The 27,139-nt window shown below is 39.0% G+C and overlaps 1 protein-coding gene across 2 annotated transcripts; it reads right to left on the minus strand.

Annotated features, from left to right (window-relative positions):
- Positions 1–267: 267 nt before the first annotated feature.
- INTS7 (integrator complex subunit 7) lies at positions 268–27,108 on the minus strand. Of its 2 annotated transcripts, XM_071739594.1 has the most exons (20): positions 26,910–27,108; positions 26,534–26,663; positions 25,547–25,693; positions 23,424–23,561; positions 22,890–22,936; positions 22,186–22,385; positions 18,579–18,701; positions 15,742–15,859; positions 14,663–14,797; positions 14,013–14,110; positions 13,076–13,315; positions 12,187–12,324; positions 11,265–11,471; positions 7,731–7,925; positions 6,881–6,984; positions 5,740–5,808; positions 4,517–4,649; positions 3,147–3,245; positions 2,189–2,374; positions 268–1,387 (listed from the first exon to the last, which is right to left on the minus strand). In XM_071739594.1, exons 1-20 carry the CDS (start codon positions 26,998–27,000, stop codon positions 1,100–1,102), a joined length of 2,886 nt encoding a protein of 961 aa, XP_071595695.1. In that variant the 5' UTR covers positions 27,001–27,108; the 3' UTR covers positions 268–1,099. The 2 variants fall into 2 exon arrangements, 1 of the variants encoding a protein (XP_071595695.1); XR_011725055.1 differs by lacking the exon at positions 268–1,387 and having other exon boundaries at positions 2,240–2,374; positions 4,539–4,649; positions 26,910–27,101.
- Between the last annotated feature and the right edge of the window lie 31 nt (positions 27,109–27,139).

Here is a 27,139-nt window from a genome sequence, read left to right on the forward strand (position 1 = left end):
TTCCTGCAGAGTGTTCAACAAAGATTGTTTATGAGAATCAGGTGAAAAGGACATGTTTTGTGATCTACTGCCTCAGAGTCCAGACACAGGCAGAGTTCAGCCTTATACATGTCAAAGGAAGCATGAAAATTATGTATGAAGCAGCATATTTCCAAAATTACTCCGAACTGATTTCTAGTATTGGCAAAATTCTCCTTCAAGTTATCCCATAAAAGTAACAATTGAGATTACTACATTGGTTAAAGAGTACACAAGACTACAAAGCTCTGGTATTTAAAATTCCTTTTTAAAAAACAAAGCAGGTAAAATACGTGACAACTTGCAAGTTAATTTCCCTCCTAAAAGAGCAAGCAAAAAAAACCCAAACAAAACAAAAGCCTTCTGAAAGAGGCACATGACTACTTAAAAACACTGTATTTTTTTTCTATATCATTTGAGAAACAGTTATTGTTCCCACATGTAAAATTCTGTCTCTTGTAAGATTCCCTGATTATCAACCTCCCAAGCAGTCTCCTGCCTCTACAATAACTGGCTATAAGAAGTGAGCCACAACTTTTTTCTTTCATATGCATGCATTAAATAATGCTGAAAAATAGGAACAATACACAAACACCAGAAAAATTCTGGAAGTTGCTACTACAAATGTCAGGTGAAAAAAAACCAAAACAAACCCTCTGGATATTCTTGCAAATTCCTTCCCATTAGAAGATGGACTTTTTATTACAATCAGTTCTGTATTCACCAGCCAAGGTCTTTAATGATGTTCTGTGAGCCTAACATTAGAAACTATGTGCTTCCAATAAAGAAAGTACAAGAAGTATGAGTCAAAGAACTCTTAGTGTCCCCACTATCAATGTTTGTGGGGCCTGCTGCAACAGGTTTTTAAACAGAAGTCAAATACAGAAAACAGAATCTCCTATATTAAAAGCACAAATCCAAATTTGAACAGTTGCCTCTGCTGAATCAATTCCAATTTACCCCAGGTAATTTAAAAAGCAACAAGCTGGTATCCGATACTTTCTAGGAGGCTAAAACTGTCCAAAAAAAGTTACAATAAAGACTGCAATACCATTGACCAGAATAGTGTTGTTTCTGGGAATTAAAACCTTGAGTATGCTGTTCTTTGCTGTTGCTGCTGAGATGGTGGCTGTCCTTGCTGTTGCTGAAGACGAACCTGCTGAGAATATGGATCCTCAAGAGATTTAACAAAAATAGTTGTTTTAGGCCCAGTTTTCCAGACAATACCATTTGAATCTATTACAGAGGACTCTACTGTGATGTTATGGGTGCCAAGTATCACAAAGTTCAACAGAAACTGAGTGCTGAAGTAGTCATTGTGTGGTTCCACCCTCTGCTCCATTTCATTGGTCATGTTGTCAATAGGGATCTGCGAACACATGAAAAGTTAAAATGCCATTTTATGTAAACCTGGTAAAATAAATTCTCTCTCCTTCAAGTGGACAAAAATCATTGTCTTCAATTTTCCTAAACCAATGCATGTGCATGTTTAAGACAGCTTGACGTGTTTTCATTTAATAGTGAGTTACTTTTCTATCTATTCACAGAAGCAAGGTAGCTAACAACTCTTTTTCTCCCTGAGGTTCTAATTTTTCAGAGTAATACAAATCAGACAAACGTTACACACTTCCTAGTCCTGTTGTTTTAGAAGCAACTTTTTTTTCTTTTCCCTCTGGAAAAAGCCAAGGAAAAAAACCAAACCAAACCAAAAAAAACCATAACCAACCCAAACCCCACAAAACCAGACCTTTCACTAAAAGTCACATGTCAGCAGAAACCAAACTTCAGACATGCAATCTTCAATAGAACTACAGAACTGTTGACTCTAATTCAATATGTCTGCTCAGGTGCTATTTGATTTGGACAGTCCTCCCAATTTCTATAAACAAAAAATAAACATCCTTAAAATGAGGATAAATTTCCAGAAACTATGTGGTAGAGAATAATCTCCTCCTGCCTTTTTCCTGTGGAATTTCTTGATATATACCTAGGCTGAATTTTCCTGATATCAAACATATTCCTAATGACTTATTCTGATTACCACAAAGCCTCTTTTGTTTGAGGGAAAAGCTGCTGCTAAAAAGGTATCAGCATACAGCAGACTTAAAATTCCCATGCATTGTGCCTCTGCATATGCTCAAAACTCCTCCTGGCTCTGTTCTATCTGTACCTTATATTCTTGTCCAGATTTGCTCTGCAGAACTGACGAGACATTCAGACACACGGATTGGATTTTACGGAAAAGGCCTGGTTTTGATCCATGCTGAACCACCCCTTCCACTTTTAGGGCCAATTGCTGATTGTTCTGCACTGCAATAGGTTCTGCTGGGTTCCTTGGAGATGGGGATAGGGCAAGCTGAAACATGAGAGAACAAGGGAAAATATAAATCTATGCCTCCAGAAAAGCAAATACAATTCAAACAGATGAAACAGAACACCTTCTTATAGAAGAATATCTAATGAGGGCTTTGGCAGGGAAACCTGCAAATGGAAACACAGAACTTATATCTGAGACTCATCACTATGATAATTAATAAGCACTATCTACAATCCTAGATGTGAGCTTCATACCAGCTGCATTAATTGAACTTCTTCAAAAGAAGGGGAAAAATGCAAAGAGTAAGTGTTAAAAATCCTAAGGCTTCCACTTTTCCCAGAAAAAGGAATGCCTGAGTATGGAGAAAACAAAACAAAAAACAACAAATAAAAACCAAAACTCAGAACCACAAAAAAGGCACCTGCCAGTCACATATAGCTATTCTTAGATAAATATTACAATTTTATTCCACGATAACAAATGAAAAAATGTCACTCTTTAAAGGAAAAAGAAAATCAATACAAGTTTATAAAAGTTGCCTTCTCAAGATTAGAACACCATTTAGCTTTGTAGACTCAGAATCAACAAAAATTCCAGCTAAATCTTATCCTTGCAGTTTTGCAATCAACCAACTGAATCCTGCCTGGTAAGTGACAGCCTGGTGCATACTTTAAGTTATTCCTAACAGATAAACCCAGATGCTATTTACAGTATGTCCACTAAAATGCTGAAGTTTTGTCTTCAGTGCATCTTTTCCCATGAATAAAGGATTATAAATAGAATTTTTAGGCCGCATTTGAGCAGTACCTACCTTAATACTTGTAGACTGAAGCTTTTGGAAAAAGTACCTTTGAAATGAAAGGGGTACCTTCAACAATGCAATGACAGCATTGCACAGACAAGCTGTATGCTGCAAGAAACAGATCCAAAACAATTTAGAAAAAAAATTCATTCATAATACAGGAAAAAGAGATGCACTTGAGGTACTGAAACTCCAGTAATTTCCACTAGAAGCCCAGAAATATATTTATATAGTCAATGATATTAACAACTACTGAGGACAGTTAATACATTCAGCTTCTTTGTTTATGCTTGTTATGAAGAAGACCTTCTGCTCTGGAAACGACAAGGAGGCCAAGAAAAATCCAAGTAATTTCAGTTGTTGTGTTACAATCATCAGAGCAGGATCTGCTTTAAATACTTAGTCATGCACAAACTCTCAGATAAACAACAGTTCCCCTCCAAGCAAACAAGACTGACAACTACTACAAGTTTTGTGTTGTGCAATAAGTTGGTTTTAAGCCTTTTGTCTGCTCTTCCTTTCCCCACTGGATTATACCATCCTTCTGGCCCAGGTGAGCCAAGGCAGCACAGCCTATGTCACCAGGGTGCATTGGTATGGAGCCAGTGACAAGTTTACAAGGTTTACTTTTGCTATATTTTACACAACTCATTCTGATTCCCAATAGGATAGAAGAAAGGACTATTGAATTTAGAGACAAGACAAACAGATGCCCATGGTGATAAAGGAGCTATCTTGTTCCCATCAACATGCACTTCAGCTTTATGATGTTCACCAAGAGCAAAAGACAAACCATACCAGCTCTGTATGTACCTGGGATAATGTACCAGGAGCACATTATCAGCTCACTGGCTGCCTTCAGCACACTTTACACTGTGTTCTCTGATGACCTGTCTCGATAAGAGAAACACAATGCCCACAGAGCAGGGGATTAGCTGCCACCAGCTCAGTGACCAAAGCTGGGCTGGTGCTGGACCTTCAGCACTGTGCACAGCAGGGGAAGAATTCCAGCATGACAACAGCAGGAACAAAGAGAATGTGCTTCAGTATTGGAATTCAAGTGTAACAAGATCTGACAGAGACTTGGCACAACTTTCAGGTATCTTATCAACATCTGCTACACCCCGAGTAACAGAGTTTTTTAAACATTATCTTTCATCAGACCAGTAAGGTTATGGTTGTCTTGCCAAAAATTTTTTGTTTTTTTTTTCTCTTTTTTTTAAAAAGTATTTTCAAGTACTGAGTCTCCATAGAGATCATACGTGTGAGTAAGAGGTTATGTTAATTAACCAAGTGTGCTCTTCAGCTTCTTGACAAGCACAGATACATGGAATAACTGACTTTTGGGAACCTTTGTCTACACTTAAACTGTTACTTGCCAAGTAAGACACAGGCGCATACTTCCTGTTGAGGGATTCCACTTCTTCCAGTACATGATTAAACACAGACATCATTCTTCTTTCATATTCACTCTCAACATGTGCTGTTCCATTTGAGCTATATTCCTGGAAACTAAGAAATACAACTCTTTATTGTGTCTAACATACTTTCCCCATCATAATCTAGGAGGCTCAGTCCCAAACAGGCTAAATGCAATTATCCCATGTTACAACTTGAAATTAAGAAATAATGTCTTTCAAGCTATTTAGTTTGTTTCTTTGGTTTTTTTCCACTCTAAGACTACTTGCTCTTTCCAGCTAAACACTTTCTTAGCCACAACTTATTCACCATTTTGTCCCCTCTCCCTCACTTCAAGCTGTTACAGGTCTAGCAGACTCACTGTGTTTAATGCACCTGCAGTGTTTAATTCCCCTTTAACTTAAGTCTGCAGTGTTTTTAATATTTTTAAATGTCTCATAACTCAAGACTAAATCTGCAACTCCATAATCTCATGCTTTGAATGCAATTATACTCCTAGACACCTAATCTTTTGAAGTTCAAAAGTTCATACTTTTCACAACTATGATTAATACATTTTCTAAGCAATTCATAATAAACAGGAGAATCACTTAAAATGCTCACTTTTATTTCTAGTTAAAAAAAAACACAACAAAAAAAAATCATGCCTTTAAAAACATGTTTATCCCTATTATCTTCCATTCAATCTCAGCCTGGGAGCTTAAAAGGGTGATTTAATAGGTACTTCAAGGTGATTTCCTAGTGGGCATAAGTTCACTGGTAAAAAAGAGCCAGAGATGACTGATTTACATTAAAAGTTGAAATTAATTTACTGCATATATTTTCAGGACTCTGAAGCAAACTATCACGCAAACAGTAGTTATGGGAGCTAACACAGAATGATACAAGTTAAAATTGGCAATTTAAAATTTAAAAAGGAGAAATTTCTTTTATTTTAATGTAAGTCTGTATTTAAGACAAGTCCCATATAGTGTTCCAAGAGTAAAATCAGTATAAAACACAGAACCTGAAACACAAGCCTGCCAAATACAGCACAGTAGCAACAGGTACTCAAGCCTGCCCAGGGCAGAATTAGGAGGGTCTACTGAGAAACTTTCTGAACATTCTTTGAATTCCTAGGCTTAAAGCCCCAAGAATTTCTTAATAAATAGCAAAGAAGCAGAAAGTTAACTATCACACCTACCTTACAGATTCTGGATCCAAAATCAGAGCTTCTATTGCATGTGAAATCAACAGGCAGCTCTGCTGTTGTCTGGTATTAATACTAAGGAGTTAAGACTTACAAAGATAGCACTTAAAACAAGAAATGCAGAATATTTACTGGCACTTTTCCCGATTTCTCTAGCTCGTATGAAGCAATCCTACTGTCATTACTCCTTTAGTAAACACAGAAGCAAGAACTACAAAAATCCCCCTTTTATGCTAACGCAATTTTTGTGTCATAACTTGTTCATAAAGTAATCCAAACAATAGTACAGCAATATTTACTTCTCAGGTTTTAAACAACTGTTACCTAATTTTCATGTTACTAACTGCTTTGAAATTTCTTTGTGCCAGTCTTCACAGGAAAGAGGATTGTTACTGTCACAGTTTAACACTGGGCTGGCAATTCTCAATGACAAGTGCTCTCTCTTAATCCCCATCCCTGATAAAACAAAAATTAAATATAAACAAGTATACACAAAACCAATACCATGTTACTCCCCTTTTTCCCCTAATATCACCCACATCACCACCAAGGCTACAGGGCAGGTCCTGGACAAGTCCCAGGTTGGGCTGCTGGAGTCAGTGGCAGCAGGGAGCTGAAAGCAGGAACACAGATTTGGGATGGCAGGGATTGGGACCACAGGCAGACAGACAGACAGACAGAATCCTCCCAGAATGCTGGCCATTGACAAAGGACCAGAAGAAGGCAGGAGTTGACCCCTGTGATCCCGAGTATGACATGTTTGGGATGGAATATTCTGTTTGGTCAATTTTGGTCATTTGTCTTGCCTGCTGCTCCCTAAAGGAGGGTTACAGGTGTGACACCTTAACTCCCTTTCTCTTTCTGAAGCATAAGAGGTTCCTCAGAACCCAGCAGTGGTCTTGGTTCTGCACACCAGTCTCTAGCTGTAACTATAAACATGGAGTGTTATCAGCTCTAGCAGCAGTCACTGAGAAACTCGCTGTTAATTTCAGCAAGTGCAGCTACTTAGAGACTTAGCTGAAAGTAAATTTACAAGACAGAAAAAGTTAGTTCTATCCTGGCCCAAACAAGAACAGTTACACTGCATGCTGTTCACAGGACAGGAAAGTGGAAAAGTAAGATTTAAAAAGGATACAGTTCTACATTCCTTAGAGTTGCTGAGTCTGCATCAAAAGATGACTGATACAGATCTCCATATCGAGTAGCCAGATTTCGGAATTCCTCCATAGAGTGCTTCATCTAGAGAAACAATGTTACTGGTCAAAAAACATACAATCAAGGCAAAACAAATAAAAAACCCCAAAAATATACCCAGGCACACAGAAAACCACTACTCTATAGCATACAACACTGAAGGATTAAGATGACAAACTCTAACAAGATAATAAAGATCTTGCTTTTTCACAAAGATGAAAATGACCAAAATGCCAGACTTTTAATAATGAATCAAACATTCTTCCTGCAACACAGCACCAGCATACTTTCCTTGAGTTAAAACCAAAGCAAAACAAAAACACTAGCCACCTCACCATCCCATACTGTTAAATCAAACTGCTCTGTCTTTAAATTCTTTCTTGCACATTTCACACATTTTGGAAGTAGACTGTTCTGGTGCTCTATATGCTATCAAGTGAGTTGCCAACACTCACCAGAAGGAGCTGCAGTATGATCCTAAGTACAGTGTAATCACAGCATCTGAGGTATTTCAAAACAAGGTATGAAAGGTTTGAGTGTACCAAGTGGCCTGCTGCACAGATACCCTTGGAAGCCAAGCATGTGAATGTATGACAGAACATGCTCAACTTCAATATACAGCCTCTTACAGGCAGGTATTTTTGTAGATACAGGTGAAGACCAAGACTCACTATTTAGCAGAACTCTTCACTATAACTTTTCATTCCTTCCATCAGATATGTTTACTGAGAACCAAAATTTATACCAGAGCCATAAAGAGAACTTCACAAGAGCAGAACAAGAACACGTGCCTGGTTAGAGATGCGTCCACACCTTTGGAGATCATTTCCTGAGGTCATAGCAATCGTTGTGGCAATAGCTGGTGGTGGACTTGTTTTTAGGCTGTTGCAGGTACAAATAAGTTGAGAAAAAGCTTGCAGAAGGTCAATCCTGAGTTTCACAAATCCACACTGAAAACTCAGAGGATTAAGCGGCGTACTAGCAGCCTGAAACACAATAAAGAGGAATGTTGGCAATCTAGGTCAAAAGCAAACATGACAAAATAACTTTGCAATGTCACTGAACTGTCTCATCAGACAACCAAACTCTCCAGTTCAAAAGCTGCTGTTTGTTTTTTTTAAAAATTACATTTAACAGACTTACTCAATTTGAACCACACTGAATATAAACTACAGAGAAGTTAGGTAATTACAAAACTGTATTTCAAGTGTCTAACCCTTGTAACTGCTGTTGCAAATGTTATTAGGACAATTATTTCCTTGTTTTCCAGTGCCCAGCCATTAGGCTTCTGATGACACTGATTCAGGCAGTCCTTAAAATGAGAGAGCCCACTGAAATGGGAGTAAAACAAACGCCAAGGACTGGAAAAGTGATTCTCTATGTCAGCCAGAAAAGAAATTGTCTAAAGTTACTTTCAGTAAGGGGTGATAACCTATGATATGAAATGGACAGGAACATCTAAAGGCATTGAACAATACATTTTCTGAAGGCAGAGACACAGTTCTGTGACAATGAAGAGCAGTAAAAACCAGAACTCCAGGAAAGCAGACACACTTTTATTATTTCAAGAGTATGATTCTTTGCTCCCTAAGAGTTTTTCTGACTTGTAGAAGCATCTATGACAACTTAGGACACGCAGGCAGGGATAAACTGTCAGGAAGATTTGATCCCAGTTAAGCCAGAAAGTTACAACTTATTTTTCTCAGACTCTTAGACTTTTGAAAAGTAAACTTTTTGCAAAACAAAGCACCTGGGACCTTTTCTTACTCAGGAATAGAAATATGTTAAACTCATGCATGTCTTCCCCTGTGTTTCTAATTCATCAACAGAAAAGGTCACTTCTGGAAGCAAGAAGTTACAACACCTTCCCAAACCTTACTGGAAATAATTTCTTTGCCAGCAGGAAAGCAGCAGACTAGTCTCTCACAAAACAATGTCATCTGAGAACTGGCCCATGACTGACTACAGCACGGAAACATCAGCCAACTGTAACCATGCTATAGAAGCAAAGCAGTAGGTAAGAGAAGCTGAATGGTTCAAGTGATGAAAGAGTTGAAATCTAACTCAATAGAAATGGCTGCAGTTGACTGATGTTTCCTTGCTTTTATAAAGAGTAAAGTACCTGTACTTACATCAGGAAATCCAAACATTTTAGTAGCACAAACTGGACTTGGTTCTTGTAAATGGGAACACAAGCCTCTCTCATTAATATTGCAATTTATCTCATCTGCCACCCATGTAGCCATGGGCCACAGATTACAGTTCTTTTTTGAAAGTGACAGAAAGAGTTCTTTGGTTCAGCCAAATTCTTCAACCACCACCTCTTGTTATCAGCAAATTTGGGGTTAGTGCTACTTAACCAGTAGCTATAAGTAGTGCTTTGTTCAAGTTCTGTATATCCTCTAGATTACCAGCAGAGAAAAAAAAGCACAATGCTTCCAATGAGGTGCATGTTCTGTGCCAAAAAGAGCAGCTCCTATTTAAAACCTTTGCTAAGGTAACCTATACAAGCAAGTACACAGCAAGACAGATGAGAATTGGAGCCAACACTCTCTATGACAAGCCCCTACCCCCTCTGCCCCCCCATCCATGAAGTAATGGGACTTTTTTTTCCTCATGTGGACTTGCTCACACAAAGGAATATTTTGCATACAGCAGTGCCAGACAGTTGCATGTATATCAAGAAGGAATTGAGAAATTTTCTGACAAGATCAGACACTGAGAATATTTCACCATTGCTAACTGAGCTGACTAAACATTTGTAACAAATTTACTGACAAAGTATCTTCCAGCTACATATCTGGAGATCCACACAAGGATCTCCTGTGAGATAATGAGATAATGGTCTATGGAACCAAGTGCACTGAGTCCTGTTCTTCACTGAAACAGGAGAAACAGTAAAAGAGACAAGAGACAGAAAAAAATCTTCATCAGTAAGACTATCACATACACTTTACTGTACTTTGCTCCCCTTTCAAATGCTGTGTTCTGCAGATGCAAGCAGTAAAGGGTTCCTTTTACAGCTGATATACTCAAAACCAGTTAGGACTTAGCTCAGAGCAAAGCATGAAATCAGCATTTAGCAAAAAAACCCCCAATTTCCTTTTCTCAAGACCTCTAAAACCTGTACTTACTACTCTGGACCACAACAACTCTCAATAAAGGTACTGCACTGAGAAAAGCACTATGTACAACACACACAAAGAAGAGATGAGGGCAATAATCCTTCAAGAGGAAAAAACAACCTCTTGAAAAGGGCTAATTAAATAACTACAGATTGACCTACTTATGCAAGTTATTTTCCTGCTTGTATTAAATATTATCATCTAACTAGATGAGGTCCCCCCTCCACAGTGTCTTCTAGACATTAGAGAAATATTGCAATGTTGAATTGAAAGCCTTATTCACTTGTCTAACAAGTTGAAGACAAATACTTCAGGAATTAGGAAGTATTCTCTCAGAGCAAAAAAGATGCAAAATATACATCCTTCCTGCTTATTTAAGGACAGATTATTAATAAACAGTATTATATTAACTTTATAAACACTAGTGGTCATCACAGTCAGTTCTAGTACCTGAGAAAAAAAAAAGTAGCTTCAAAAGATATACAGGAAACTGCATGTAAAGACTGCTCCATGGAAACTAAAATATTGACAAAAGTACTGTGTGAAGCTGGATCATCCTGTGTTAAGAAGCAACTTGACAGTAAGAACTGAGGGTACCTAGCTTATTGCTATTTTCATCACTTCAGAGAAGCCAAAAGTATTTGCATAAGGACAGGCACCATTTGACTTCTTTTAATTTTATGAGACTGAATTGTTCTACTCCCTTACTACATTGGTGTTGCTCGTTGTTAAGGTTCCATAGAATCCCACTGTCAAATATGAGGCAACATTAACTCAGCAGCAGGAGGAGGAGGAGGACAATTAAATCCTTCTCCATATCTTGAGAAGATGGCAGCCAATTTATAAAAATTCCCAAGCCTGAGTATAGCATTTATTCAGCCAAGTGGAAAAGCCAGAGTGGAAAATTTTCAGTATTGTCACTTTAAAAAGGTCTGTCTCATCATTATTTGATCAAGGAACAAAGTGAGGAAGTGAAAAAAAAAGAAAGAAATCTAGCTCATCACACTTAGCTGAGATACAGGAACTTCTCTCTGAAGATGCAGTGTGTTACCACTGGCTCTTCCCCACAGGCCTCTCAAAATGAGAGTCTGGCAGACATCAGTATCTTTACATTTTTTTCAGATGTTTAACAGCAGAAACCAAGCAGACCTGCTGCAGTACACAGAAACCTCATGACTAGAGCAGAAGATCAGTGCTAACCGTCAGCGACGCGATTCCTTTGTGATAGGATTTTAAAGCTTCAGCAATGCAAGAAAGTGCTGAGCTGTAGTTGTCTTCCTGCAAACCCGTCAGACATTGTTCTGCATGGGAGAACTCCTTCAAGCTGTTCAGCCAGAAGTAGAAGTGTTCTGAAGCCACTTGGGTCAGCAGGCTCTGATAGAGTTCTCTGGCCATGTCATGGTTACCCTGTAATGGAAAGAATGTTTCTAAGAGGGGATAAAGAAAGGCTGTGGGATTCTGTGAGACAAATACAAGTAAGAGAACAGTAACACCTCCAGAACTGGTCTTACTTTAATAATAGAAATACTGAAAGCTTCTTCCAATAATTTGATCATGACAATCCTAACACTAAGTAAAAGCACAAACGCTTATTTTATGGCAGTATCAGCCTGTACAAAGCATAATACTTATTTACATAAGGTAATTGAACAGGATGAGAAACATACTGAAATTTACTTTTACCCTAGCATCCCATACTAGAATTTCTACATAATTCTAACCCTATCTGTGACTTCATTGAAGGGAAAATGGCAACAGTATCTTTTTCTTTCCTCACACTGAAGAAAGAGAAGCACACATCAGGATGGCCTATATCTCCTTCTAAAAAAGTGCTGGACAATGCAGATCAGGTATATTCTCAAGAAAGCATTCTTGAGAGTCATTACTTACTTCCCTCTCAAATATTTCAAAAAGACAAGTATAAATCATCCTGGTGCCCCATGACTGCCCCAAATGACCTATATCTAAATAAGAATTCCAGAAAATTGAGAGGGAATGCCCCCTGCTCATTCCTTCCTCCCAAATGTTACCATTTTCCTTACTTTATTTTTCAAGTTCAAGGAAATCATTAGCACTCTTCCAACCACAAGCAAACCACTTTCCTCCAGAGATTTTCACTTACCATTCTGGAAGCCTGCCTGGCTATCCTATAGGCTGTCCATCCATTGGAGGCATTCTCAAGCTGCTGTTTGATAACTGTTTTGATTTCTGAAGATAAAGCTTTCTGACTGGAAACAAATATCACTGTGGCAAGAGAAACCTAAAGAAGAATGGAAAGGTGAGAAGGGAGGTTATATTTCAGGAACAAGAAAACAAAATAAATAAAAAAAATTTTAAAGCTCCAACTCTGTTTCTTGAATTACCAGAAATTATCTACTTGATTTTGGACTCAAAACTACATAGAAGTTTACATATATATATATTTTAACTAAGAAAGTTTTCTCAGTCATACAGCTCTTAAGTATTTATGGCAACCCAAGAATTCCTCGAAGATTAGAAAGTCAGTTTCATTTAAAGAATCTTCACTGCAGCTTTTAACTGAGATATTTTGAATGCTCCAAATGAATGAACAGGAAGTTCATAACTTCTTTCTTAAAATTCCAATTCATTTCCAAATAGATGCGAAAAACATTTTTATCTCTTACTGTATATTAAAATTTATGTGCATCACAGCACTATGCATAAATTGATCTACCTGCCATTTTGTTTTTCTAGAACCTTTATTTTACATAGACCCCAATAATGCCAAAAGCTAGGTTTATCTAAGCAGTGCCATCTGCTGGCAAATGTGCTGTAATACACTGCATAGCTCAGCTCCATCTACGAGATATTTTGACACTGAACACTGACACAGATCGTCAAAAATTAAAGCAAAACTGAAAACAGGGGCTCTGTACTGGCACACCAAAATGAACATAAGTTACTTAGTTTGCCTTCTGAAAGAAAATCCAACCACAGCAGTTTATGTGGAATTCACCTATCAAGGGCCATTCACCAGAAGGGTATCTTACCAAGAGCTCTTGTTTTTTATCGGTGGCAGATCGTCCAATTAATTTATAGAGGTCCATTAGGTCTCCTAGCATCCCATCTGCTAGGACAGGCAGCTGCATGGCAATAGCAGCTAAGCAGTGGCACATGAGTATCCTGGCAGCATCCTGGGCACTCTGCAACTGAGTCAGCAGGGACTCAACTACCGACTGGCTCAGGTGCGGACGGCACTTGACCAGCTTCACCATACAGGTTAATGTGATCTGCAATTCACATAAACAACAGGTACAATAAATACAAAGCCTACTCATAAATAAAAAAGTCAGACATACTTCTCTGCAAGCATGATTACAGAATACAGAAGATCCGGTATTTTCAGAACCACATACTCTATAAAAAAATGAGATTTTTTTTTTTTAAGAGCCCTCTGCCCTGGGCTTAACAAAGTACAAATAAATTCAAGAAAGCGTTTTGGTTTTTTTTTCATAACACCAGTCTTTACATTTAAATAACTAGATACATTACTTGTAGCATTTCATGAAGTGGAAAAATAAAAACAAAACTTTATTAAGTGTTGTAACCATGTACATTGCATCCTCATGTCCAAAAAGCAGGTTCTTCCAAGATTCTCTTCATCTTCCTGAGACACCTCAGTTAATGTTCGTAGTTTATTACACCTGTTTCTCTGAGAGGAATGCCTTTTTTAAGCTCCCTACAACAATCACTTTAGTCTAGAGCCAGGAGCTGCATTACAGTTTTGCTCAGGTTCTCTACCATTCTGACTCTGATTATGGGCAAAACATAGAAAAAAAAAAAAAAAAATTGAAATCTTAATTTCTTTCCAGTATGTTGTGCTTTCACCAGAAAGGATCTGGTTCACACTTGCCTTGTTGTTACACTAGTTATTAGTACAACTTCTAGCTGTGTTAGGGGAAGACAGGAAGACAATAGTAATGTCACCTTTAAGGTTGCCTGTGCTCCCACACTGTCATCTTGACTACAAAGAACAAGAAGAGCTTCTAAGCCAAAAACTGCATCTTGCTCCAAAGGCAGAAGATCTAAGTAAAAAAAAAAAAAAAGTAAGTTAGTTAAGTTAGTTCCCTACATTTTCTGACCATAACTGGTGCAATGCTTGGACTGATGTTGCAGGTAAGTATCTTCCTTCTACTTCTACCTTATTTTGATTAGAAACAATTCTGCCATTCCATGTCTTGTAACTCTCCAGCTGTCACAACAACTGTGACATTTATGGAGCATGCACAGATCTCTGGAATAAGACTTCTAAATGCCCTGTTTATTCTTTTGCAACAGACTTCATGCAAGGAGTTCTCAAAGGCTGATTCACTAGTCTTACAGTAAGAGAAGCATTTAGCACAAGTTCTACTGTATCCAGTAATTCTCTCTATATTAGATAAAGATGGAATCTTCCCAAACCATTCATAAAATCATACAGAATATTGTCTAGTACATTATAATCCCCACTCTCCCTAACCAGCATGAGGGATTAGGCAGATTTACAGACAGGTTCACAGACCAGGCCAGTTAATACGTGCTAACTGCATAAGCCTGACTGTAAACAGACACATTTTGTTGTCCTTGCTTTCATTTACCTTTTTCCTGACAAGAGGCTGATATATTAGTCAGAATTCTGGCACCATGAGCTGCAATGCCACGGTTATTATGGTAACAGCACTCCTGTGCTAGTTTCACTAAATCAAATGATCTCGCAGTGGTAGCTGCTGTTCCTAAATAAAGACAAGACAAACAGAACATAAAACAGCATAGTCTCTAATTACACCACAGGTCTTTTCAAGTATATTTGTGTAAAAAAAAAAAAAGTCTATACTGACTTTTTTTTTTTCCATATGTTTAATGGATAAGATCAGAACATATCTTCCTCTCCCTGACACAAACAGAGGCTCTTCCCCCCATCCCTCTGAACATTATACACATTAGATACGCATGAGGAGGAGTATTTGGGTTTAATGGTTGATGTTTCAGGGACACAGAGAAATACTGCCTTAAGAGGTATTATATCTGATTAAAGAAAGCTGGTGAGCATATTAATTATTAAGGCATGCCAGAATGACTGAAGAGGATGTACTATTTTTCTCCACATTTGCAGCCCATGTAGTTGGGGTCATAATACTCACTAGGGCAGTCTGGCTTTCAAGAAGTAAAAAAAAAGAAATGAGTGTGATCATCATTTTAAGAACAAGATACCTTGAGTAACTTTAATTCTGTTTCTCCAGAATATAGTACTGAAGTACCTTTTGGGTGGCATACATTCACTGTAGCAGGGTTACAGAGCAGCCTGCTACCACACCATTAAGTCTCCATGTTGCTCAAAAACTATGCAAATCCATGGTGGTTTCAATGCACCTTAAGCAGAGTGCAGGTCAGCCATCTGAGAGGCATTAGATTTCTTCATTTTATGAAGAAAAGCTGAAGATCCAAAAGTAAAAAGCCTTACATACAGCATACTACCCCCAGAATCTTAGACCATGACTATTCATAGGTATACAGTATCCTGTTTTAAGTTTACAGATGACACAGTCTGACTCTCAGCTAGTGGTTTGAAGTTGAAAAGCAGTTTAAGAATATACTACAAAGTGTTTAGTTGAAACTGCTTATCAACACCCGACCAGTTAGAAATGCCAAAGATAAAAATCTAATCTAGCTTCCTTACCTGGAGCACTGCTGAAATACTGTTTAATGGCTATGGTCCCTGATAATGTAGAAAGAACAGACAGCATGCCCAGCTTCAAGCTGTCATAAGGAGTGTGAAGAGCAGATTCACAGAGTGCCTAGAGATGAACAGGAATAAAAACACAGAGGGAGGGAAGTCCCATGAGTTATCTCTATCAGATGTTTAGTTGCACTTGTCTGTGAAGTTCTGACTAATAAGATTTTTCCACAGAAAATACTACACTGCAATCAAAAGCTGGAAGTCATGTCCTGAAGCATATTTTAGTAGACCACTGACACAGCTTGCAGAAAGGTGACAGAAGGTCTCATGCTAGGAAACACCAATTACAAGTTATTTATGAATTAAAGATCACTGGCAAAAATAGTATCAGGATGGATCAAATATTGTTGAAGATTTTAAGACAGTTCTCCAGTCTCAGAGCTGTAGTGATTATTTTGCCTTATAGCAAACTGCAGGATTTTATGTAAGTGTACATCTCTGAAGAGCAAAGTTTCAAGTGCCATTTCTTTTAATAGTCATGTTATCAAACAGAATACCATTTAAGTTTCTTGATAAGCACCTTAAAACATATTTTATGAACTCATTTACAGTAGAGCTTCTGTCACACTTTTGTGCCTTTTGCTACATCTTTTCTGGCTTTATCACCTCTAGATTGGAAGAAATCAGACAACAACGTGAATTTTAGGGGTTATTATGCCTACACAGTCGACAGTTTAAATCATTGACTGGTTTTGGAGACTTTTTTAGTCAAGAGTCAAGAGAGAAAAAGCAACACAAGAGACAAATGGAAGTATATTCTGTCTCAGAAAGTGCCGAAGCTGAATTATTACATCCAGTAACTGAATAAAGAAAAACAGCAACACAGAATTAGTTCCACATATCAAACAAAAGAAACTCAAATAGTACTCTTATCAGGCACATGTATGCTTTTATACAGCACAATGATTAAATTTTAAATCAACTTGTAATGCATACCAACACAGCGTTTTGCTAATTCACAAAATTACATGGCATCAACATGAAGATACAATGATTAGGTTTGAAAATGAGTCTTGATGTCTCCCAAGACACTCATGTTCTTTTCTCACAGGACACATTTGGAACAATAGCTATGAAGAATTCTAGGAGCACAGAGCAATTAATGGGATGAACTGCAAACTACTTATTATCTTCACAGTTAGTAGGAAAACTGCTCTAAGCAACAACAGCAACAGCTTCTAAAGCTGATGTCTGGAAGTCAGTGAAGTCTTCACAATTCAGAAACCTACCTTCCTATCCACCCTATGCAGAGAGACTCAAAATACTGAGGAAGTTAAGACTGATTAAACTCTTGTTGGTAAAAAGGTACAGGAAGCAAGTTTTGCCATGAGAAACAGAGGGTCTGTTCCAGTCCCTGCTGTGTTAACATTACCAAGTTGTTTAGAGATATTGAAAAGAGCTGCCCTACTCAAAGTATTGACTAAACATTTTAGAAGACAGAAAACCTCCCATTACTACTGCATACCATTCAGCAAGCAGTACCAAGCTGCAGTTAATTTTGTTCTAACCCAGTCACTGGTTAAGTTCTGAAATCATTGGAACTCTGCCCTTTGCATTTCAACCATCAGACTTAAGACACTAAATAACGATGAAAGCCACATTATCATCAGATCTCACTAACACTGAGATAAGTACCCACCAGATATTATGGTTCAGACTAGCATTTTGACTGCAAAGAATCCATAAACCATTAAAGAAATTCCTTAAAACTCCGAAAAGGAAATAAATTTTTGGTATTAATCCATTATGATCCGTTATGAAGGACAAAGCAGTTCACTAACATAAAAGCCTGTCCGCACACCCCAAATAATTTTATCTAAGAACCACATATGAAGCAAAACACTATTTTTCACATTACTATTAACAAAAATCCAGTTTTGCCACCCAGCTGCCTTATGCTTCAACAGCATATAGCAACAGTAGCTTCCAAAAGTAGTAACAAAGAAAAGGCCCAGAAGAGTACAACCATAAAGTTCTTAAAATACTTACTCTCCCATTAGAATCCTATAGTAATCTGGTTATTTTCTATAGTAATTTCTACCCAAAAAAGGAAAAGACTAGAAGAAAAAATATTTTTATACAACTGTGACAGGAAGAAACCAAGAATATTACCTACATTATTCCTGCTTCCCCAAATCATAGAATCATAGAATCATAGAATCATAGAATTGGCTGGGTTGGAAGGGACCTCAGAGATCATCAAGTCCAACCCTTGACCCACCACTGCGGTTGCTAGACCATGGCACTGAGTGCCACATCCAGCCTCTTTTTAAATATCTCCAGGGACGGAGATATACACATGCACTATAAATACTGCCAAGGGTCCTATTCATATAACAGCAGTCTCAAGAATACTAGTGAAAATGAGCCATTAATCCTAAAAAAATGAAGTCAAAATTACATTTGTCCTTTTAGTATAACTTGCTGGATGACATGCTTTGACAAATCCCAGAAAGACTGTGTTACATTACTGTGGGCATTAACACATGCTGAGTATCCTAAGATTAATGTAAGCATTCAGCTCATGTACTATCTTAAATGAGTCTTTAGAAAAGTTATTTCCTTACTGTAAAAACGTCTACTGCATGACATGTGCCTTTCCTCAGTTATAATATTTCAACTGTTCATTAATACTGGCTACTTGGCAGAGCAACTTAGCTTAAGGATATGGAGATACAGGTTCTTCCTTTTTTTAACCTCCCAAATTGCTCCTCTGGAAGAATTCTACAGCTAATTGCAAAGTTTTGTAATAAACTTCAGCTTAAAAACATACCAACCTGAATATTTTCTCTGCTCCATGTATGTGGTGTCTTGTTGGCCAACAATTTTAAATCTTGGATTGCAAGCCTCTTCACAGCCTTCCTGGGGTCATTCTTCAAGTACTGCAGCAAAAGCTGGATCTGCAATAAGGTAAGTCCCCTTTAAAGAGAGATATGCAACTAAAAGGAAGTCTTTCAAAAGTACTTGTGCAGGAATTTTAAGTATACTCAGCCAAAACTAACTTGCTATATCTGTTTGATCACTTGCCACATGGAAAATGATGGATGAGGCTTTGAGCAACCTTGTCTAGATGAGAGGCACTTCCACCCATGACAGGGAGGTTGGAGCAGATGATCTCTAAAGGTCCCTTCCAGCCCAACCCATTCTATGAAAAACTCCTATGTAGGCTGATGTCCTGGTTTGGGCCAGGATAAAGGTGATTTTCTGTCTTGTACTTTTGCTTTTAGCTAAGTCTCTTGTAAGTAGTTGCACTTGCTGAAATTAACAGCAAGTTTCTCAGACAGTGTCTGCTTTTAGGACTGATACCACTCGATGTTTATAGTTACTGCTAGAGACTGGTGTGCAGAGCCAAGGACACTGCTCAGCTCTGAGGAAAACATTTTACCTTCCAGAACGGATAAAAAGAGGTCCCACCTGCATCCCTCCTTTGGGGAGGAACAGACAAGATAGATGCCAGAATTGACCAAACAGAGTATTCCATCCCATATACGTCATCCTCAGTATAAATTTGAGGGATCACGAGGGCCAGGCCAGATTTCCAGCTTCCGGCTGCCTGCCCTTCCTGCCTTTCCTGCTTCCCTTCCTTCACCCGGCATCCTGAAAGGATCCCATCCATTCCTCTGCCTGTGGTCCTGATCCGTTCCAGCCCATATCTGTGTGTTCCTGCCTCCAGTTCCCGACTGCTGCCGACTCCAGGAGTCCAGCCTGGACTTTCCCAGGGCTGCCCTGCAGACTCGGTGGAGACGTGAGAGTTACTGGGGGCAGAGGAACGTGGTATCCATTTTCTTGCATATTTGTATATATTTAGTAATTTTTCCTATTTATCATTACTGTTTCATTAAAGTTGTGTAGTTTAGTTTCCAACCCATAAGTCTCTCTCCCTTATTCTCTCTCCTTTCTTTATCAGGGAAGAGAGAGAGATTAATAGAGAGCGTCTGTCACTTGGTTTAATTGCCGGGCCAGTGCAATTAAACCACAGCACACGACAGCTGTGATGCCCTGGCAAGCTAAAACAGTCTGACAGACAGTTTCTACTATCTTGTTCTCTTTGTTCATGCACTCTTCTATACAACCTGTATACCTAAGAAGCCTTAAGACCTGCTTCAGAACCCACAAAAATACTATAAAACATCCCTGAGAAACTCAGTAAATGCTTAATTCTGTTGCAGTTATGCTAACAAGTATTCTGGACATTTAATGCTAATTTGGGTGCCTGCAGAAAACTGATAGCAACCCAGACATACTCTGCATGTCTCAGTGGAGGAAAAAAAAGGAAAAAAATGAGAGAGAGAGAGAGAGAGAGAGAGAGAGAGAAAAGGAGAGAGAGAGAGAGAGAGAGAGAGAGAGAAGGAGAGGGAGAGAGAGAGAAGGAGAGGGAGAGAGAGAGAAGGAGAGGGAGAGAGAGAGAAGGAGAGGGAGAGAGAGAGAAGGAGAGGGAGAGAGAGAGAAGGAGAGGGAGAGAGAGAGAAGGAGAGGGAGAGAGAGAGAAGGAGAGGGAGAGAGAGAGAAGGAGAGGGAGAGAGAGAGAAGGAGAGGGAGAGAGAGAGAAGGAGAGGGAGAGAGAGAGAAGGAGAGGGAGAGAGAGAGAAGGAGAGGGAGAGAGAGAGAAGGAGAGGGAGAGAGAGAGAAGGAGAGGGAGAGAGAGAGAAGGAGAGAGAGAGAGAGAGAAGGAGAGAGAGAGAGAGAAGGAGAGAGAGAGAGAGAAGGAGAGAAAGAGAGAGAAAAGGAGAGAGAGAGAAAAGGAGAGAGAGAGAGAGAAAAGGAGAGAGAGAGAGAGAAAAGGAGAGAGAGAGAGAGAAAAGGAGAGAGAGAGAGAGAAAAGGAGAGAGAGAGAGAGAAAAGGAGAGAGAGAGAGAGAAAAGGAGAGAGAGAGAGAGAAAAGGAGAGAGAGAGAGAGAAAAGGAGAGAGAGAGAGAGAAAAGGAGAGAGAGAGAGAGAAAAGGAGAGAGAGAGAGAGAAAAGGAGAGAGAGAGAGAGAAAAGGAGAGAGAGAGAGAGAAAAGGAGAGAGAGAGAGAGAAAAGGAGAGAGAGAGAGAGAAAAGGAGAGAGAGAGAGAGAAAAGGAGAGAGAGAGAGAGAAAAGGAGAGAGAGAGAGAGAAAAGGAGAGAGAGAGAGAGAGAAAAGGAGAGAGAGAGAGAGAAAAGGAGAGAGAGAGAGAGAAAAGGAGAGAGAGAGAGAGAAAAGGAGAGAGAGAGAGAGAAAAGGAGAGAGAGAGAGAGAAAAGGAGAGAGAGAGAGAAAAGGAGAGAGAGAGAGAGAAAAGGAGAGAGAGAGAGAGAAAAGGAGAGAGAGAGAGAGAAAAGGAGAGAGAGAGAGAGAAAAGGAGAGAGAGAGAGAGAAAAGGAGAGAGAGAGAGAGAAAAGGAGAGAGAGAGAGAGAAAAGGAGAGAGAGAGAGAGAAAAGGAGAGAGAGAGAGAGAAAAGGAGAGAGAGAGAGAGAAAAGGAGAGAGAGAGAGAGAAAAGGAGAGAGAGAGAGAGAAAAGGAGAGAGAGAGAGAGAGAAAAGGAGAGAGAGAGAGAGAGAAAAGGAGACAAAGAGAGACAGAGAAAAGGAGAGAGAGAGAGAGACAGAGAAAAGGAGAGAGGGATAAAAGGGCATAAACATTCTAATGTCGTTTCAGGGGGCTCTAAACTACAGGAATCAGCCACACCAAGAAGTTTCAGACAGATCAATACTATTAGTCTAACAGAAACAGACACTAGCCTTCTAATAGCTGTACAGGGCTGAAATAAAGCAAATAGATTTTCACAACTACTTTACAAGGATTAGTCAGATGAATCTCAAATGTCACTGTATTCAGACCTGCTACATAAAACACCTTCACATTATCAGAACATAAGAGCACTCTACTTTTCCATCACTGCTGCCCCAGAACTTGATTTAGAGTCCTAAATCTTAGCAGCAGATTCAAATGCCTCAGAGTCCTTCAATAAATACATTTTAAAATGCATTCTATGCAACTGAATATTCATTTGCTTTCATGCAAGGAAGGCAAAAGGCACAGCCACAACCCTGGAGAATAACACAGCAATAAGAAGGCAAGATGAAATGTTCTCAAAAAAGGTCTTTGCTTTCCTAAGCTGTCAATTGATCCTACTCGATTTCAGTCCCAGCCAATTTAAAAAAAAAGACAGGTTATGATCTGTAAAGAAGGGACCCTGCGTCTGATGGAGTTATCTGGAAATGGAGGACAAAAAATAGGAGAGCAGCGGCAGCTTTCAGGGTATTCTCTCTCTATAGCAACCTAAAAGCAACCATCCTAGTGCATCTATGAACGTTTCTGGGTTTTTGTTTTTTTTTTGTCTATGTAATATCAGCTTGAATCTGAGGTATTTAGAAATGTACTTTGTACTTTAAGCTGAAGGAATAGAATAGGAACAATTACCTGTTTAGGAATGTCAACTAAAGAAGAAGCAGCAAGCAGAGTAAAGGTGTGAAGAGTAACAATAACCATCTTGGTAGAGGGATAGGATGTTACCAGCTGCTGAAGCAGCTGCCGGGAGCTGGAGGCCAGGCTAGCATCATGATGCATGTGCTGTAAAATAGGGATCAACTTCAATTTCAAGTCCACTGGTGTGGCCAGCCCTGGAACAAGGAAGAGAAACACAGGCAGTGTTAGTCCTTTGTACTGGCTTTTGGGAGCCTTCAGGCACACCATATGTCTGCATTCCTACCACTGTTGAATGCAGATAGCACAGACACCTCCATGAGCTTCAAATAACTCAGCTATTAGCTAGCAGCATAACCACAGTGATACCAAGCACTTTCACAGCTCTTTGAGAAGGTAGCCCCTTTCCTTCACTGCAGGTAACACACACACTAACTCACCTGGGGCAACCTGGGATAGTCTACAAAAGTTTATTCATCACACTATAGATGACCTTTCATTCTTTACCACGCTGGTGTTCTAAGAACTTAGATGTCTCAGAAGACACAAGAGCCAAGCATTACATTATTGGTTAGCTAATGTAATCTAAAACCTGGAATCATCTGAGGTTAAGGCAACAGCATTCTGATACACACATATGGACAATAAAGAATTAAGAGAAATTAGAGCTTTCCCTTTTTATAATTCAATATAACATGTACCTTGAATCATCTCACTGATTTTGTTACATATTCCAGCAGCAAAATCCCTGTAGAGAAAATAGAAAGGACTAGGTAAAATGAAATTAATTCTTTTAATTAGAATTAATTCTTTCAATAAAGAATTAAAAGTGAAAATCAACTGAACTACCAAACACTGTGTTTTGACAACAAAAACTTCCACTAGACTGCTTGCCAAGACCCAGGTCTATATAGAATGATTGCACATAGGTGTGATGACATAAAATGGAAACTCTCAAAAAGGCAAAGTGACAAGTACTGCTATGTTTCTTTGCCTAATACACAGCCTGTAAAATAATCCTTGATTAAGGCTGCAAATTCAATTTGTATTCCCACATTTGTAAGCTTTCTACTAGTATTTCAGAATAAAAAGGAAGAAAAAATTCTGTTGGATCTGTATCAGGCTACAATACTGCCATAATTCAAGGTTTTGCTTTAAATGACAGAAGAAAGTTTTGAGAATGCCAGTGTCAGTGGAGATTTCATTCTCTGTAATATGAAAAAATTACATCTTACTTCGACTGTGCAGAAAAGTTGGCAGCAGCAAATATAGCAGCTTCAACTTCCACATTATCATGGGAATCCAAACTCTGACGAATACTGTGATGTGCATTCTTTCTTTCTGGAATAATAGATGCCATGCTGCCCAACATCCTACAGAAAAAAATCACAGGAAAATCAGGAAAAAAATTACCATGAAAAAAAAATCTAAGATGAAACCAAACACAAATGTAAAAGGACTGTTAAAAGACTAATTTTATACATACACACACACATGTATTTGCTCTTCCATGTCTATCACAGAAATAAACAAAAAGACTGCTACATTTTGCCACCTGGCTTATATATTAATGGTTTAACAAAAAATATTTTTGTATCTTTCAGCTTGAAACTGGCACAGTGAGAAAGCTACCATGATTTCTTACAAATTAAGAATGCACTATGGCCCTAGGAACAGAGAGTAGTCTTAAGACGCTTTAATGATCAAGTTTAGATACTTATACAACAGATCTAATGCTAAATTGTACTGATGGATGTCTTCAGACACACATAAAAGCACAAATGCATGATAGGATTTACAATGAGAAATATGGTGGTCTAGGGGATTTAAAAAAAACATTTAGAGAACAGTTTCCAGGCTCTTCAAAATTAAGACTGCAGAAGTAAGCAGTAAATGTCTGAAAAGTCATAATGTTAAACACATGCTCGAAAAGAAAAGTTTCTAGAAACTGTATAACCCTAAGCAAGCAAGGAAACATCTGTCATCTTGGGCTTCCAACATCATTTGCTGATCTGAGATAAAGTTTATTGACTAAAAACTGCTAAAAAGGGAGTAAATCAAAAGTATTTATACTTTTGTCATTAATATTTCCAAGACAGATTTCAGACTTATTTAGCATAAACCATCGAAAAGCAGAATGAAGGAAGGATTGGCACTGATGGTAATTTTAGCAAGAGTTCTATGCAAATATTTACACACAGCTACAGGGCAATAAAACTCCTGTCCAGAAAGTTTTGGTTTAGCAGATCTTTCTTTCAACATATTTTTTTCTTGCTTACCCTACTTAGGGAGGACAAAAACGACTTAGATGAAGATTTTCACACTGCAGAAGTAACAGCCATTTAAACTTTTCCCTTGATGCATCCTATGAATCGATTTGTAATTTAAACGTTTTTGCATACTAAGCAGGTTCCTGGGACTTCTAGGAAATCACTCTCAAAACTAATCAACAAGTGCAATCTTATAATACTGAAGTGGAACTCCCAAGAAAACACAATAGATGTACAGTGGTCACACATTTCTGAGACACCAAAGCATCAAAGCATAATCTTAAATCAGAAAAAAAATCAAATTAAGAATGAAATAGATGCACAAGCTCTTCACACCTCTGCTAATGCCTCTCATCTTTCAACAGTGAAATCAGGAAAAGTTCTAGGGGGGCAGAAAAGAATACAAAAGGAAAAAAGAGCACTATTCTTCACATTTTGAATTCACTTGCACAGAAGTTAGAAGATGCAGTTGGCTGAGATAGCCACGTTGGGTAGTGTTAGAGATACAGACACTAAAAGAGCAGAACGGTGATATTAAAGATAGCTTAATTTTTTACCCTCCATTTGATTCCTAGGAAGGCCAAATCAATCCATACTATAAGGGTATTCCCTTGGAAGTTATCACAAACAAACAAGCTGTGTAATTCTAGCACAATAAATGAAGAAAAAAGGGGCAACAAGGTTCACATAAGTTAGTTTTACTTAGAAGCTACAAAAAGTCATTTTGACTCATAGAGAAGCATTTTCTTTTTGGTCTGGGTCTAAATATATCTTATGCAATATATCAATACATTACATATAGCTACACACATCTAAGTTACGCATACAAGAGTTTTCTTTTTCTTCTTGAGAACACAAGACTTCAGTATTGCAGCTCCACATAATTCTTACCATCGTAAAGGGTTAATAACTTTGTTCTTCTAGGCACAGATCCCTAAGACAATGTCTTTACTTTTATCCCTGTCATCAGCACAGAAGACACCCTTTCCACACTTCTGTGGTAGTTGAAGATTTTGATATTCCAGACTAGCACACAAAAAAGTAGCCAGAGATTTCAAGCAAGTTGTGTACATTTATGCAATACATACCGAAGGGTAATGGCTCGAGCAACTGGATCATTGCTATGAATTACTGAGAAAACTCTTTTCACAAACTCATCCACGTTTAGGATCTTCTCTAAGTGTTTCTCACTCTGCTGAGTAACTTTCAGGACACACAGTCTCAGGAAGTTGTTTCTGTTAGAAGACACACACATACTTGTGTATCAGCATGTTTTACAATAACAATTAAAACACTTTAAGCGTAATTATTAAAAAAAACCCCACACTTCTGAGGAGTTAATTAAAACAAGAAAAGATCTATGCTTTAGAAAGGGTATATTTAAGCAGACAGACATACTTAAAAAAAAAAACTATTAGCACACTTTAGTTTTAAGTAAAAGTAGTCTCAAATTTAGGCCCAAGTCCAAGGAAATGAACCTGCTGATACCAGTGAGGATGAGTGCAAGCAGATGTTTGCCCATGGTTCTGCACATCTAGGGATCTAATTCTACTAGAAAAGCACATCCAGGGCTAAGACAGAAAAGTCTAATTGCCACTGACAAGTGTGGAGGGAATTTAATTTCCTTCCTAGAGCCCCCAGTGAAGATTCCACAACTTTGTAAGCTCCAATTCTATCATGTGCATTATTTAGACATCAGACACGGGAAAAAGTGCATTTTGGGCTTTCCTATTATTCCTTAGAGACAACATTTGCATGTTTAATAATTCATCTACTTATTATTAATTTGAATACGTATATGCAGCAGAATTTACACCAGTGAATGCAAACCAGTCAGCTAACAAGTGAATCCTCAAATCAGAACAGAGAGAAAGGAACTGTGTCACTGATCACTGACAGGGAAAGCTATCCTGTATGAAGTGCAACTTGGCCTCAATTGAGCGGGTACCACCGTGGTATTTCCAGCAAACAATAAAACCCCACGACTGCCCAGGCTCCAACGCAGTAATACTCCAAGATGCGCCGCACTACGGATCAGAGATTTGAATCGATAGCAACTGACTGACGCCACTTACCCCACTCTGAAAACATCGGCCAGCTTCAGGAAAGCTGAATTAATGAGAATAGGGAAAGGATATTTCTGGAAAAGCCTGGGAAAACGAACGACGGCTTCGCACTGCTCCCCGAGTTTGCCAGACCTGAGGCCTAAGGCAAAGAGCAATAATTACTGGGGAAAACGATACGCCTTCAAAATCAGGTCACTCCCCCCCTCCCCCGCCAAGGGTAGAATGGAACAACACAAAGCTCCCAGACGATGGGAACCGAGGGACAGGACGGGACCGCCCTCACAGCGCGGCGGTGGACACGGAGCGGGAGCCACTCAGGGGACAAGAAGCCCCCGCACCGCTCCCTCCCCAGGCCAGCCGCAACCCCGAGCCCGCCTACCCTCACCTTTGTCCAGCTCCATCAGGGCAGAGTTAGCATCCAGCTCCTGCTCGCCATAGCCCGCATCAGCCAGGAAAGACTTCATGCTGCCAGCCATGCCGACCGCCCCCACCCCGCTCCGGCCCCACTGCCCCGCATGCGCAGTCACCCTGGCGCTTCCTCAGCTCAGCGCCCCCGCCGCCATTTTGTGCGCAGGCGCAGCGCCGAGGTGCCTGCGCGTTCCCGCCGCCGACACC

Source organism: Heliangelus exortis, chromosome 3 (assembly GCF_036169615.1).
Source record: "Heliangelus exortis chromosome 3, bHelExo1.hap1, whole genome shotgun sequence".
Classification (NCBI taxonomy): domain Eukaryota; kingdom Metazoa; phylum Chordata; class Aves; order Apodiformes; family Trochilidae; genus Heliangelus; species Heliangelus exortis.